At 39.4% G+C, this 17178-nt stretch overlaps 1 protein-coding gene across 2 annotated transcripts in view; it reads left to right on the plus strand.

Annotated features, from left to right (window-relative positions):
• Positions 1-14949, plus strand: part of LOC124105785 (aldehyde oxidase 2) — a 77854-nt gene extending 62905 nt beyond the window's left edge. For both annotated transcript variants that reach the window (XM_046463128.2, XM_046463129.2), the window contains 2 exons: positions 11247-11322; positions 13317-14949. In XM_046463128.2, coding sequence (XP_046319084.2) covers positions 11247-11300 — 54 coding nt within the window. In that variant the 3' untranslated portion in view covers positions 11301-11322; positions 13317-14949. The remainder of the gene's footprint in view (positions 1-11246; positions 11323-13316) is intronic.
• Positions 14950-17178: the final 2229 nt, after the last annotated feature.

Genomic DNA, 17178 nt, shown 5'->3' on the forward strand with positions numbered 1-17178 from the left:
GGCTGAGGCAGGAGGATATGGAGTTTGTCAGCCTCAGCAAAAACAAGATGCTAAGCAACTCAGGGAGACCCTGTATCTAAATGAAATACAAAATAGAGCTGGAGATGTGGCTCAGTGTTTGAGTATCCCTGAGTTCAGTCCCTGGTACCTACCCCAAAATAAAAAAAATAATAACTAGGCTGGGAGTGGAGCTCAGTGGTAGAGCATTTGCATGGTGGAGGCCCTGGGTTCCATCCCCAGCACTGAAACAAACAAACAACAACAACAACAAAAATAGCTAAAAGGGAAACAACAAACTTGCTAACTCCAGTAAGTATTCCCTCCCTCTCTGCCACCTACCCTGCCCTGCCCGACAACAAAACAAACACAAAACATAACCTCTGTGTCATACAGGCGTATTTGATAATGTCATCCTGCATGTTCCTGCGCCAACAGAATACGCACCATCTGACTGCTGTTTAGAAACAAAGTGGTCTCCCTGCCAGCCTCTTCCTTCCTACTTCAACCCATTTCATGACAGTCATGCCCACGTGATAGGACTAGTCAGAGACACATGTGGCAATCCCAACCTGCTGGAAATGACAGATACGCAACATTTGAGACATCCTCAAACATGCCCTTTGACAATTTCCTAAAATCTTCCTAATTTAAATAATAATAGCTGCTAGTACTGACTGAGCACCTACTAAACATTTTGCATATACTACCTCATTCATCATCATAACAACTCTATTAAGTCTATTATTTTCTTCATCTTAATATTGGGAAAACTGAGGCATAATGATTTACCCAAGATCACACAGTTAGCTGGTGGGGGTAAGATTTGAACCCAGGCTGTCTGGTACTACTGTAGTGCACTGCATCCCAGAGAGAAAAGAGCTGATTCTCTATTTCCTAAAACTAAATGTTTGTTTTCACATTTATATTCAAAGAAATCCAATATTTAGCAGACCTCTTCAAACAACCAGCCATAGAGTAAAAGAATAATGAAGGAATATTTCTTAAAGGGAAGCATCATAATTATTCATTTCTTTCCCTTACATGATCCACTCCTTTTTCCATCTCCAAATCTAACTCAGCAACATTTCTTGTACTACAGTAATACCAGTCACTCTGTAACTTCCCTCGAAGTCTTCTTCCAAGTCAATGGTTCTGAGTTCATCCAGCCCCATTGAACACAGTAGTCATGACCATCAACTGTCTCTGGCTGGTCCTGCCTTAATGGGTAGGGCCAAGGAACTGGCAAGCTACATACCAGGACCCCTTCTCTATGCTGATTTTAGTCTGTAGAGCCATTATCAGCCCATTCTTGACTTCTTTCATAACATGGTAACTATAGAACATGGTAGCTTAAATCCCAAAAGCACAAGCACTTCTAACTTTTTTTTTTAATGTCCTCATGGGTCATGGTGACTCACACCTGTAATCCCAGCTACTCAGGAGGCTGAGGCAGGAGAATTGCAAGTTCAAAGTCATCCTAGGGAATTTAGTGAGACCCTGTCTCAAAATAAAAAGGACTGAAGATGCAGCTCAGTGGTAGAGCATTTGCCTAGCATGCATAAGGCCCTATGTTCAATCCCCAGAACACACACACAAAAAAGACTTCAGCGATCCAAGAGTTACTTTGTTCTGTCCTCTAGACCCCCCTCCTCAGCTGTTCAATGGCTCAGAGAACAGAGCAACCAGAAGAGAACAGAACAGCTTCAGTGGGGCCTCCCCAGGAGAGCAGAGAGGAGGAAGTTCTAATTCTGCTTAAAAAGAGGACCAGAAACACCCAAAATATAGAATCTTCTGCTATTTTCTGTTTCCAGAAATGGCAATACTCTCCATCCATACAGAAACATTCGCAAGAGGGGCTGTGGATGTAGATTAGGGGTAGAATGCTTGCCTAGTGTGCATGAAGCTGTAGGTTCAATCCTCATCACCAAAATAGAAAGAAAGGAAAGAAACATAAATAAGAAACCTGGGAGTCCTCCTGGCATCTCTCTACCTCGTACTCTGCAGCCAGTCCTACACCATTTCCTGTTAATTTTAACTCTGTCAAAATCCCTTGAACTAGTCCATTTCCTCCATTCTTTTTTTTTTAGATTTATTTATTTGTTCTAATCAGTTGTACATGACAGTAGGGTGCATTTTGGTACATCATACATAAATGTAGTATAACTTCTCATTTTTCTAGTTGTACATGATATAGAACCATACCGGTCATGTAATAACACATGTACATAGGATAATAATGTCCAATTCATTCTACTATCCTTCTTACCCTCCTTACCCCCTCCCCTCCTGTCACTATACTTTACCTAATCCAAAGTACCTCTATTTTTCCACAGCCCACCCCTCATTGTGAATTAGCATCCACATAGCAAAACATTCAGCCTTTGGTTTTTGAGGATTGGCTTATTTCGCTTAACATGATATTCTCCAGCTTCATCCATTTACTTACAAATGCCATAATTTCATTCTTCATTAAGGCTGAGTAATATTCCATGTGCATGTATGCCACATTTTCTTTATCCATTCATCTGTTGAAGGCCATCTAGGTTAGTTCCATAGTTTAGCTATTGTGAATTGAGCTGCTATAAACATTGATGTGGGGAGTCATTATATTATGCTGATTTTAAGTCCTTTGGGTGTAAACCAAGTAAATTTCCTTCATTCTTAACCACCACATCTTTCATTCACTCAACAGACATTGGGTAAATTTCCTGTGTTCCATGAATTATTCTATAGACCAATGCCAGGAAGATAGCAGCAAATGAAACAGAGACCCCAGCCTTTGTAGAATTTACCTTCCAGAGACCCTAAATCCAACTCCACATCTGCAGCCTGTGTCAAGGCCAATTCCTTAGTGGCCTCTCCACATCCTGCAGCCAGAGGTTTGTGGGATGACAAAATTGACAATGTCCCTCTAGCACACTCACAGATGAAAAGCATTCCATTGCTTATAGGAGAGGTGAAATACCTTGTCCACCAAGCCTACAAACCTTCAGCATGGCAGCATCCACTCACCTCTCCAGCCTCACCGGACTCTATCCTGGTCATATTTGTTAGTTCTGTCTGTTCTTTTACTAAGGACTGAGTTGCTATCTCCTGCCACATGGCCTCAGCCTTGCTCTTCCCTCTACTTGGAAGCATCTTCCTTTTCACAGCTGGTTAACCCTCACCCGCTTTTCATGTTTTACCCAAATCCAACACATTAATTTGATGCCTTCCTTTCTGCATACTTTCTTCTTGTTGTTGTTTATTTGATACTTAGGATTGAACCCAGGAAAAATTTACCACTGAACCACATCCCCAGCCCTTTCTACTTTTTATGATGGGGTCTTCCTTAGTTGCTGAGGCTGGCCTTGAACTAGGAATCCTCCTGCCTCAGCCTTCCAAATCACAGAAGCTTTCTGCATAGTTTGAGATAACCAAGAAGATGGTGATGAATCAGTCTTATAGGTTGGTTCTCTTAAGGAGTTTCTAGAATAGCAGGGGAGAAAGACAATTACTGTAAATTCTAAGTGCATGGCTGACTCTGGGTTATCCCAGTGCACCAACGGAATGTTTTTCTACCTTAGCCTTAATCTTTTTCTTAAAGTCAGAGGGGCCATAGATGGGGGTCTCATCTTTGGTCACTCATTATGTAATTGTTTATTCATCTAATATTATTTGTTAAACATCTTCCAAGTGCCAAGCACAACTGGAGAACTAGTGAGCAAGACACTTTCTTCCATCATGGAGTTTATATTCCTTTAAGGAAGCCAACAGAAATAACTAAACAAACATAATATGGAATTTCAGGTGTGTTGAATACTATGAAGCAAAATAGAACAGTAGGGGGCTACAATGTGATGGGGAGATGAATGTAGATAGTTTGTTAGAGAAGTTTTCTCCAGGGGTGTTAACATTTGAGCCAAGGTCTGCATGAAGTGAGGGAGAGAGTATAAATCTGGTAACGCTGTGTTCTGGGCAGAGAATAGCTAGTGCAAGGGTCCTGAAACATATTCAACCACTTCAAAGTAGCCTGGGACTTGGTAGGCCTCAAAAGTGGCCTTCTTATCTCTAGTCTTGCCTCTCTGATAGAAACTGAAAGACTATAATCATTGTTCTCCCTGGAGAAGAGAGGAAAATAGAGATGTGTGGAGTTTAGTCAGCTCTTTTGCCACTAGGACCAAAAGACCTGACAAGAATAATTTTAGAGGAGGAAAAGTTTATTTGGCTTTCACAGTTTCAGAGGTCTCCATCCACAGATGTCTGAGTCCATTGCTCTGGGCCTGCGGTGAGGCAGGACATCATGGTGGAATGGTAGAGTAGAGGAAAGCAGCTAAGGACATAGCACCAGAAAGCAGAAAAAAACACATTGCAGATCAGGGGCAAAATATAAACCCCAATGACTCACCTCCTCCAGCCACCCCCTACCTTCTTATAATTACCACCCAGTTAATCTCTAGCAGAGGACTGAGGCACTGATTAGGTTAAGGATCTCAGTACCCAATCATTTCACCTCTGAACTTTCTTGCATTGCCTCACACATGAGCTTTGGGGGGAAACTTCATATCTGAACCATCACATGTGCCACTCTATTGTCTGCACATCTGCAGGATGAAACCCGGATAGTCCTTCTGCCAATCAGCAACTTTCCTGGCAACTGTCCTCCATCACTTCCCAGGTCTGCTTCTTCACATCTTTCCAAGGTAGAATTTCTCCACTCCTCTAGGACCATAGCACTCCTACCGAAGTTCCCGTGGGCCTGGCTGCTAACACAAACCCATCTCTTGAAAGCATCTTGGAACAAATCTTGAACCCATATCAGAACTGACATTTTTAAATACATTGGGTCAAACTACAACATGGTTTTTTAGTTGAAATGTGTGATGATTCAGGACTGGAGTTGTAGTTGTGGTAGAGTATTTGCCTAGTATATGTGAGGTCCCAGGTTCAATCCCCAGCACTACAAAACAGAAAAAAGAAATATATGACAATTCACACTGACACACAACATGTGTTATGCAATATATATATATATATACATATATATATATATATGCATATATATATAGACAATAACACTTGTATTTGGCCTTTCAATACTATTATAAAAACACAATTTGTTCTGATGAGTAGGAAAGTCAGGGGTTTAGGTACTAGAACATGAGCACTAGAAAGTTCAAAACCTCCTTTTTGAATAACCTTGTCCTACCATAAGGTAAATAATGGCCTGCCTAGATCTATTTCTTAAACAGGAATGATGGTAAAACATTCTGTACTTTCCCCTAGGAATTAAATAAATAATGCATGTAAAAATACCATGTAAATACGAGTCACTCTGTAAATATTAGTGTTAAGGTCTTCACCAAATACCCATAACTATTAATGACCTTATTCAAAATATGCCTCTCCCACAAGGTTGAAAAAGTGTTTCCACATTAAATCAAGTTGACCTGCTGAGGCCAGAACAAATAACCACTCATAACTAGAAACCTCATTTTCATGGGTAAATTGGCTTCCGCAAAAAGCAGGCATTAGTAAGAAGCTTAGGGCATTTTTGTTATAAAAAAAATTATCTGAATGAGCATTTACTATATCAAAAGTTTTTTCTACTTTTTTGAGTTTTGGTCAACTTGATCACCAAGTTGTTGACTGATATTTTATACATGGGCCCTTTCTTAGGAGGTTAATTTCTAGTGAGAACAGGTTTGCTGGTGACAATTTCTGCTCTGAGCCCAGCAGGGCAAAATGGCCTAGCCATACACGGCCAGAAATATCATCTATGCAATTTCCTTTTTGGTAATGGGAGGGAAAAAAATGTATTTCTTGGAAAATGTGTTTTGTACAGCCATTTAAAATTCTACAAGAAAAAAAAAAGGAGTAACTCTCCCTTAAAGATATACAAAAAGATACATAATTCACACTTTCAAATTAGGACTTCTCCTTAGAAACAGTCATTTGATTTTTTTTTAATCTTTCAGCCATGGAGACATGAAGGATTTCACAGCCTTAAAAATTAGAAAAATGATTGGGTGTGGTACTGAATGCCTCTAATCCCAGTAACTTGGGAGGCTGAGGCAGGAAGATCATGAGTTCAAAGTCAGCCTCAGCAAAAGTGAGGCGCTAAGCAACTCAGTGAGACCTTGTATCTAAATAAAATACAAAATAGGGCTGGGGATGTGGCTCAATGGTCAAGTTCCCCTGAGTTCAATCCCCAATACCCCCACCCCCACCCCAAAAAAGCACTGGGGATGTAGCTCAGTGGTAAAGTACCCCAGATTCAGTTTCCTAGTACCAAAAAAGAAGAAGGAGGAGGAGGAGGAGGAGGAGGAGGAGGAGGAGGAGGAGGAGAAAAATTTAGAAAAATGCTGCCTTGGAGAATTTGGCAATAGGGAAGATGAAAACAAACAAAAATATTATACCTGTTATTACAGTAGCAAGAAGCATTTGTTAAGTCCAAAAAAGTAGAATATGGGGGAGGGGGAAGTGCTAGGGGTATTGCTCAGAGGAGCACTTGCCAAGCATGCATGAGTTCCTCCTTTCAACCCCCAGCATTCAGGCTGGAAGAGGTTGCAATGTAGTTTATGTGGGCTGCCATGGTGCAAGGTTATGTAAAGCCAGTTGGCAGATTCAGCTCTCATCTTCTGAAAGCTAGAACCTGAAAATCAGCCTAGGGAGAAGTTTATAAACAGGTTTCAGTTCACACCACATTTTGATAATGCTGACTCATGAGGAATCCTCACAATCACCAGCTATGTTCAGCTGAGGCCTGCTTTTAGTAATTTAGTTGTGTGGGGGGGAGTCTTTTCATCTTTAGATAAGTACTCCATTCCAAGTGGCCAGGCCTGTCCTACCCCTGCTCTTCTAAAAGACTGGCCAGTGTCTAGTCTTGGGAGGCCTTTGCCTTTCCCTATAAATCCTAAAATAGTCTCCACTCCCCTTCCCTCCTCCCTCTTAAGCATTTCCTCTCTTGCCATCCCCAAGTCTCCTTCCTCCTCCCCGCCTCTTTGGCAGTTCTAGATGCCCAGACTCAGAGATTTGGCAACATTAAAAGTGCCACCTGTTTAGTTCAGTAAAGGGATCCCCCTCCTCCCAGATGAAGGAGAGGCATAGGAGCATGTCAACTCCTGTGGGTAGCTTGGTTTTACCACACTGATCTCAGCTGGTTCTCCCCAGAACACTAGTCCCAGGAAATATGTTCGGTCCTTTATCTTCTACAGCCCTGGATTTCTCTGAGCAGCGGGGACATACTGCCAATCCTGCAAGACTGCATTTATGTACTCTGGTTCATATATTGCAACACATAAAAACATGCAGTCGCCAGTGTGTTCAGCTAAAATCTAAGCTACAGATAATTGGCAGGGCCTTATACCAGCATAAACATGCCTCAGTCACATGGGTTTTTTGAGATGGAACAGGCTGAATAACTCAAGAACAGACTTCTCAGGCTAGAGTTTCCCATGGTGCCTTTCTCAGAGAAGGCACCTCCTACTGTCCTTGTTCCCATGAGACACTTGCACGTGCGTACATGCACACACACACACACACACACACAGAGGCAGGTGCATGCTCATTCTTTATCACTTTCTTCTTCTTGCCTCTCTTGCTGGGAGAGGATTTATGGGCACTCTAACAGCCTGTGAAACTTGTTCCCCATTAAACATGGTTATCCCAGGACGCAGGGTCTGAATCTGTTCCCTGCAATGCCTGACAACACTTCACACAGTAGCCATTCTTACTACTACTGAAAGGGGATTCTCTGAAACTGTTTTGTTGTTGGTTTGTTTTGTTTGTGGTGCCGGGAATTGAATTCAGGGTCTTGCACTTGCTGGGCAAATGTTCCACCACTGAGCCACACCTCCAGCTCTCTGATACTGTTATCAAATGTATATTTTTTTAATATTTATTTTTTAGTTATAGTTGGACACAATATCTTTATTTTATTTATTTATTTTTATGTGGTGCTGAGGATTGAACCCAAAGCCTCACGGGTGCTAGGCAAGGGCTCTACTGCTGAGCTACAACCCCAGCCCCTCAAATGTATATTTTTGTATCTAAAAAACTCTTCCACCTGGTCTCTGAAAAGTTACTTCTTAGGTTGGGTGAAGTAGAGCTAGAGAGAGCTCCTAAAAGAAAGGAGACAAGGCTGGAGGCATTCCTCAGTTTAAGAAAGGGCTTAAGAAATGTAGAATGAAAAATAGAAAGTCATTTTATCTGGCCAGGGAAAGGAGTTACAATGAGCTGTTTTAGCTTAGTGGTTGGCAGATAATTGGCAGTGGTTGGCAAATAAAGACATGATCCTTGAGTCAGAGGAGGTTGGGTTTGAACCCCAGCTCTACCTTTGGTGATTTATTTAATTTCTGTGGTCACTCAGTTTCCTTATCTATGAAATGGAGTGCAGCTTGGAGGATTGGAGAGAATAATTCTATTAACTTTACAGGGCTGTTGTGAGAATTGAATAACACATATGCTTTAGTCAGCTTTTTCCCTGCTGTGACCAGAACAGCTGTAGAGGAGGAAAAGTTTATTTGGGTGTTAATGGTTTCAGAGGTCTCAGTCCATAGAAAGTCAGGACCATTCTTGGGGCTCGAGGTGAGGCATAATATCATTGCAGAAGAGTGGGGTGGAGGGAAGCAGCTCACATGATGACCCAAAAGTAAAGAGAGATTCTTGCCAGATACAAAATATATGTCCCAAAGACACACCCCCAATGATCCACCTCCTCCAACCACACCCTACCTGCCTTCAAGTAGTGGCAACCCAATTAATCCCACCAGGATTAAATCCCAATATTTCTCCTCTAAACCTTCTTGCATTATCTCACACACGAGCTTTTGGGGGACACATCACATCAAAACCATAACAACATATAAAGCATCCAGTAGGTGTCCCACACATAGTAAATGGTCAATATATATTGATGATGATGATTAAGATGATAGCAGAGAAGATGACGATTGCATCAGGGATCTCCAAGACCATCCTCAGAGTCAATAATTTAGCAGAATGACACACAGAACTGAGAAAAGCTGTTACAAGCACAGTTGTGGTTGATTACAGTGAAAGGATACAGATTAACATTAGCCAAGGAAAAAGGTACATAAGGCAAAGTCCAGCGGGAACCAGATACTAGAAGCAGAATCACACAAACAGCACTTAATTCTCCTAGCAATACTATGTGTGAAGATGTATGGAGTATTACTAACCAGGGAAGCCTTGGTTTTTATTGAGAGTCAATTATATAGGCAAAGAATTGCCTGCTGGCTGAACTTGTTTGATCACTACTTCTCCAGAAGTCAAAGTGTGTGTCCCAATGCTCTAGACAAACAGAAGACATTGCTATTAGGCAGGATATTACCAAAGTCTTAGGGTAGATAAACAACTGCAAGGATCAAGCCTTTTTTCTTTGGAGAATGGGGGAATGTGCAAGGTTTGGACAACTCAGGCCTCCAGACTTAATCCAATACTGCATCATGATGATGATGTTGATGAATCCTGGACTGAGGCACCTAGCAATGTTAGTAGACCATGACACCCATAAAACTGGGCCCAGGACTTATTTTAGAAGCTGACCTTTAACTAAAACTGGAATTGGTCTTGACATTCAAAGTAAATGTATTGCTATAATTGTAGCTATCAAGAGTCAACCAGCGGGGCTGGGGTTGTAACACTGTAACATCAGTGTTAGAGCACTTGCCTATAATGTGTGTGAGGCACTAGGTTCAATCCTCAGCACCACATAAAAACAAATAATAAAATAAATATTTCTTAAAAAAAAAAAAGTCAACCAGGGCAGAAAAGGAGAGTAGAAGAAGATAGCACCAAGCAAAAGATGGTGGTAAAGAAGGAAGGGAGGGAGCTCACCAAGATCAATGCAATGCAATAAGTCCCAGGGCTTCAATTTTGGAGACCAAGAAAGAAAGGTATGTCCTCACCCAAAGGTCTAAGGCATAGGTGGGACTGAAGAAGGGAGGGGTGGCATGAGGATGAGATTGATTTAAGCCCAGAACAGAAAGGTATCCCAAGAGTCCACATTTGGTGAAAAGAATAGGAAGTGGGTTTAGAAGATTAAAAAGTCCCTCTCCTTAGCAGAATCTACCTGATCTGAATCAACCTTAGACTAGACTGAGGAGCTTTGTCCAGTGTCTGACCCAGTCCAGGGAGAACAGACTAGTTCTGAAACAACTTAACTGCACAACACCACAGGAGCAGGTAAGAAGAGACAAAGGGAAGGGAAACCTAGCCCTTCATTTACATTTAAATTCGCAGACCACAAAGTAAGAATAGAACTTGTAAATATACCCTAAAAGGCAGGATTGAGGTGAATTTACTTTGTCTTTCTTTGTTGTTTGATTTGGTTTGCTTTTTCTTGTTTTGTTTGCAGTGCTGGGATTCAATGAAAGGTCCCATGTACTCTATCACTGAATCCTATCTGCGGCCCTTTTGTTGTTGTTATTTTTTGTGAAATTATATGAGTAGGAGAAAAGCTTTTTGGAATCTCTATAACTTTCTGTCATTAGGTGGTTGGTTGGTTTTGTTTTTAATATTTTCTGGGGCTGGAGATATAGCTCGGTGCTTAGCATGTGCAAAGCCCTGGGTTTAATTCCCAAAGGCAAAAAAATAAATAAAATATCTTTGTGAATAAAAGTCAATGAACCCTTTAAAGAAAAACATGACAATAGAGAAAGAAAGGAATATGTGTTCTGCTTTGGGGGCAAACCTAAAGGAAAGAATTCTCAGCAGAGGAGATAGACATCAGAATCATAATGAAGAAAGACAAACAAGTCAAATTCTTGCAGCTTGTAGCCCAGGATAGTGAAGAGGGATTGGGACTTAACTAGCCAAAACACAGTGCCATGCAAATTATTTGGCTAATGATGCTGACAGCACTGTGATAACACTGCAAAAAGTCTTAGCATAAGCAACATCTCCCAGCCTAGACCCTTCCCCTCAAGTCCCTCCCCAAATAATTCATAGAATATATGATTCTCTTTGGAATTCACACCTGGAAAGCAAAGAAGATAGATTACTAATGGAAGTGTCCTCTTACTGAGCAACATTAAATGCAGCAGGGATCATAACACCAACCCACTGTCTTAAATTTTAGAGTTATCATATGAAAGAAATGACACAGTCCCATTCCCCAGGAACCAGGAAAATCCTGCCTCCTCCCATCAGAATTTCTCAAAGCTTAAAGATCTGATATAATTTTCCTGGAAAAATTTTGCAATGGTATATGTATTAAGCATTTAACTTGCTTTCTTTCTTAGATCCCAAGAGATGACCCTAAGACATTTAAGCCTTGGTCTATCCCTATAGTATAACCCTGCTATTATTTCCTGAAAGGTAAGATCAATAAAATGAAAGGTAATCAATCAAAGAGGAAAAATTAGCCAGTCCAGTGGTTCTCAAACTGTGTTCCATGGAACCCTAGGATTGAAGTTAATACATTTTATTCAATACATTTGATTCAAGTTAATACATTCAAGTTAATACATTCAAGTTAATACATTTTATTCTGTGTCTTAATCCTTAATCCTTTAATCACTCAATATGCATGGCTTTTGAATATGAGAATGTTAGGCCAAAGTGCTATAGCCAACAATGAAGTTTTTCTTTTTGTTAGAAAACAAAAATGTGGTAGATTAAGATATTTTAAATATTCTACTCCCTGATTTAAGAGTCACTTGCAGCTTGAATTCAACATGCCAAATTGAAATCTATTGATTTAATGCTAGTGCTATTTGGAAGAATCATCTGTCTATATTCATTTAATTTGACTGCTTCAGTTTTGTGCTGCTGCCTAACACAAAATTCAAAGCACTGAAGGCTGTGGAGAATGACCATAGAGACACCCTGATAAAAACAAAACAAAACAAAACAAAAAAACATTGTCATTGTTAGAAAATTAAACTTCTGCTTTTCAGCATACTTAATGGGCAACAACAGAAAAACTTAAAGCATCTGGAAGAGAGATAACTACATCATAAATTCAGAAAAAAAAATAATTTTTTCATTTAAGTGTAATTTTCCAATTAGATATCTGAAATAATCCACAAGTGTTAATAATTATTAAGTTCAATTCTGTTGTGTTTTGTCATGAGAATAACTTGCGTTACTATTTTTACTAAATCACGCTAAATATCTGGTGAGCATTTGCTACTTCTTTACAATAACAAAAATCAAATTAGGCAACACTTAAAAATCACATCTTAAAATTTTTTGAAAAATAGTAATTTTAAAACTCAGGGAATCTAAGGCAGAATTATCCAACCTCTTTAATTCTCTCTCTATTTTTCTTTATTCTTCTAAATCCTAAAGTTAAAGTTAATATTATGACACTTCCACTCTAATTTCTATGTAAAGCAAGGCACGAGCATGTATAGCACTATGCCTGACAAAGTGAACTCAGCAGAGGGTAGTTACAAACAGGGATGCACACATGCATGCTCACACAGACAGACAGACAGACACACACACACACACACACACACATTCAGGTGTGCTAAGTAGCAAACTTTAAATTTTAACAAATTAGATAATACCAGTGAATGAACTGGGTTGTCCAGTTTTTGTGCAAACCTTAAAATATATTAGGTCCATCCTTAAATTGCAAGATGAATTTTAGAAATAAAAATAAGACAAAAACCTCTTACCACTTTCCCATTTAGAATTTTATTATGCTGTACAATCAAATCAAAATCCAGATATGAATTGCATTCTGAGTCTGTTAACTGTCATCTTTTATCTGTAATTTCAATTTTTTTGTGTTCTCCAAGATGGCATAATTGCTCTAACATATTTGCTTTACTAGCAAGTGTTAAGCATTGACCTTATAAATTTATACCACACTAAAGCTACATGTACATGTGTATGTGTCTCTCAGAACATTTTAATCCTCCACTAAAAATCTTTAAAAACTTCTGTTCTCAGCCAGGTGAGGTAGCGCACACTTGTAATCCCAGCGACTCGAAAGGCTGAGGGAAGAGAAGGACAAGTTCCAGGCTAGTCTGGGCAATTTAGCGAGACCTTATCTCAAAATGAAAAACAAAGGCCTGAGGATATAGCTCATAGGTCGTGGTAGAGTGCCCCCTACAACGACAACAACAAATTAAAGAAAAAAAAAAAACAAGCAAAACCCCCCTGATCTCACCCATCTTCTTTCATGAATGAAGACTCAGATGCCGAGGGAGATTAGGAAAATACTCAACTGTACTTCTTCATAACTGTGTAGTTTACCAATCCAATTTTCAACTACTTATTGTTGTTCTTCCCAAACATAAAAATTGAAGGATCTGTTCCTTTGTTTTATAACTATGCTTTTCTCTTTTTTCCCCTAGGTGTTACAGTTTTTCAAGTGAAAAGATGTCTTGTTTTGTTTGTTTGTTTGATGTTTTGTTAGTCCTAACTAGAATCCAAACTGATACTTTTATACTGTTGAGAGAGAGAAAAATAACACAAAATTTATAAACATTCTGATTAATTACTTTAACAAGACAAATCATTACTTTAAAATTATTTAATTAGACTCCTCGACTTAGAAGCCACAAGACAAGGTACAAATCAAGAAGAAACTAATATTGGAGTGCTATGAAATAGCCATAGCAAGCAAATTTAATGCTAATTTGTTTCTGAAAAGATGGTGTAAATATTGCCATGAAAGCTAATTTTCCCCTTCTGCATCCATCCAATCTAACTGGACTGGTCATACTGGTTAAAATCATTGAAAGATACTTCTCAGCAGGGTGTGGTGGTGCACACCTGTAATCCCAGCTACTCAGGATGCTGAGGTAGGAGGATTACAAGTTTAAGACCAGCCAGTGAAATTTAGCAAGACCCTGTTTCAAAATACAAAATAAAAAGGGCTGGGGATGTAGCTCAGTGGTAAAGGACCCCTGGGTCCAATCCCCAGTTAAAAAAAAAAAAAAACACTTCTTAGTAAACATGTGATGATTTTTCCTGGTGATGCATTTGATTCGGTGGCCATAGAGCATTGACACCACAAGAGTTCTTAAAGCAAGCATTTATTTTGTTTTTACCATGGATTGGCTGTGGGTCTGTGTATGTGCATTTGACAGCAAAGGAGTGGTATTTTCCTCATGAAGATCAACTATTCCACTGGTTAACATTCCTTAGGAATTTGGAAAGGAAAAAGCAGCATGAAACATTTTCAATGCATTGTCACAAAGCATTTTTGTTGTTGTTGATGAAAAATATCTGATGTGGTATCAGAGTTTCAGAAATACTGAATACTCAGTTTCCCATACGCTGAAGTGAGTAAAACAGAGTAAATGAAACATAAATTGTAACCACCTCTACACTGTTGCTTAAAACATGCAGAGGGGTTGAGGGTGTAGCTTAGTGGTAAAGTATTTGCCTACCAGGCATGAGGCCCTGAGTTTGATCGCCAGAACTGCTAATAAATAAATAAATTAATTAATTAAATATGCAGGATCCATAAAATCTGAGTGTTAGGAGCCTTTACAGGAGGAGAGCCAGTGTGTACATTAGGCCTATTTGACCAGAAAGTCAGGGGAAAAACTGACACTCTGCTAGCTAGAATTTACATAATGAGGCTTACCCAGCTGTGGATTTCAGTGATTCCTGAAGTGGATGCAGAACCAAGAGTGATGGATGATGGATGAGAGAAGGTATGGGATGAGGCACGCAGTTGAGCCCTGAAGAGCAGGTCACTCAAGGCCTTGGACACATTTGCTTGAAGGAGCTAGCATATGGCTGTCCATCGGCTAATTTTGGAGAAAGTGGAACAGTAGCATAAGGGGAAAGAGATGGGAGAAGGTGATGGGCAGGACAAAGTTATGCAAGACACTTGTGCAGAAGAGCTGGGGAACTTTTCAGGAGTGGCTGGGGTGAAATATATTGAGAGTAATAAAAATAAATTTATAAACTTCTTTTGAAAATAAAATCCTTAGTTGTATAATCTAATAAAAATGCGAGAAATTTGCTTTGTCACTTGCATCACTTCAAATAATGGTCAATAACTTAGAAAATCAAGAGTTAAATGTTTTCTCTCATGTGGAAGCTAGGGAAAGAAGATCAAGGAGAGGGGATCAGATATCATAAAGATAAAGGGAAAAATCAGTGGAGTAGAGGAAGGAGATCAAGAGGGAGGAAGGAAGGATGGGAAAGGGGAGGAAATATAGAATGGACTTAACAAAATCATGTTATTTGTATACATAAATGTAAACTAGAGGGAATTTCACTTTTTTGTATATGTAGAAAGTATCAATCAAAAATAAATTAATAAAGGAGCAAAAGAAAGATCAGTAGAGGAGGGAGAATGGGGGTGGGGGAAGGTGAGGAAAAGGTTAGAGTTGGGGGGAGGGATTGAAATTAAATTTCTTGTGTATCTGATTTTGTCAAAATGAGCCCAACTACTATATATTATTATAATGCTCTAATAAAAAAAAAGATAAATAAATAATGGTAAATATACTGGGCGTAGTGGCACATGCCTATAATTCCAGCTTCTGGCTGAGGCAGGAGGATCACATTTTCGAGTACAGCCTCAGAAACTTAGACCCTGTCTCAAAATAAAATAAAAGAGGACTGGGGGTGTAATTCAATGGTAAAGCACCCTTAGGTTAAATCTCTAGTACTGCATGTGCACACACACACAAATGATGATAAATAGAGTTTGTATTTGTTCGGTCTATTAGGATCAAGGATGGTTACTGAGCATTTATTTTCTCTGTCATGGCAAATATTACCAAGTGCTAAAAATAGAGGCATCTGTCTATAAATGATTCCTCAAGTCGGTGCACTAAAATCTGGATGAAATATATATATATATATATATATATATATATATATATGTGTGTGTGTGTGTGTGTGTGTGTGTGTATAGTTTGTGTGTGTGTGTGTATATATATATATATATAATATATATATATATATAGTTTGTGTGTGTGTGTATATATATATACATATATATATAGTTTGTGTGTGTGTGTGCGCACACATGCTTGAACCCAGGGACTTGTACATGCAAGGTAAGCACTCTACCAACTGAGCTATATCCCCAGTCCTTGAATGGGTATTAATAAAGTGTTGAGGTTTTTTTAAAGACACATTTGAAGTCATATTTTTGAAACCAGTTCTGTCTGTGGGTTCCATAAGTATTATTGAAAAGATGAAACTTAACTATATTTTAAAAAATAATACATTGGCAAAATTCAAACACATATGCATAGCAAACTGATTCTCATACTGCCATGGCATGAATGCTTGTGCCCCCTGCCCCCAGCCCATTCATATATTGAAGCCCAAATCCCAAATCAAGGGTATTAAGAGTGGGCCTTTGGGAGGTGATTATGTCATGGGGACTCTTCCCTCACAAATGGCCTTAGTACCCTTAGTATCTGGATAGCCAGCTAGCTCCTTCTACTATGTGAGGACTCAGCAAGAAGGTAACACTTATTCATCAGAAAAGAAGCCCTCACCATAAATCCAATCTGCTGGTAACTTAATCTTGAACTTCCCAGCCTCCAGAACTGTAAGCAATAAATTTCTGTTGTTTATAAGCATTTTTGTTGTAACCTTCCAAACCAACTAAGACACACTCCATCCCTATCCATCTAATTCTACACATGCATAGAATACAACCACTTTCATAAGCTACTCTTTATTTTATTTTTCCCCATCAGAAATAACTGGGCCCAGGATACCCATATAATCTGGTCAAGATCAGAGCTACTCCTAGGTGGCCCTACAAATGTATGGGACAAAATGTCCTAATGTCATAGAAAGTCTAAGGCAACCAGAGAAGTACCTGGTTCCTGCCCATTATACCTCCTGCTCCCCTTCTCTCTCTAGACAATTTTATCCCCTCCTTCCTACCATTGATGGCAGCCTAATGACTGTAACAGAGAAGAGCTGTAATTCTTACTGCTCATCTTGAGTTCTATGCATCCTATTTCTTTGCCCCTGGTCCTTGAGAACACAGGTGTGCTCTTGTCTTTGTGAGCCTGGGTTCTCCAAGTGAATCCCCCTGCCCCCGCCCAGCATAAAGGAGCCTGCTTCTAGCTCCACTCCAAATCAGTGAGAATTAACACTTGATCTGTCTTGTGTAATTGGGAAGATAAATAGCAAAAATATATATTTCCAATTCTTAAGATGTCAAAAAGATATCAAAAAATTAGGCATAAATTGCCTCAATCTCCCCCATACCACCTTGAAAGT

This window comes from Marmota monax, unplaced genomic scaffold, assembly GCF_021218885.2.
Source record: "Marmota monax isolate L192 unplaced genomic scaffold, Marmota_monax_Labrador192_F-V1.1 WCK01_AAM20220418_F8-fsc00095, whole genome shotgun sequence".
NCBI classification, from domain to species: domain Eukaryota; kingdom Metazoa; phylum Chordata; class Mammalia; order Rodentia; family Sciuridae; genus Marmota; species Marmota monax.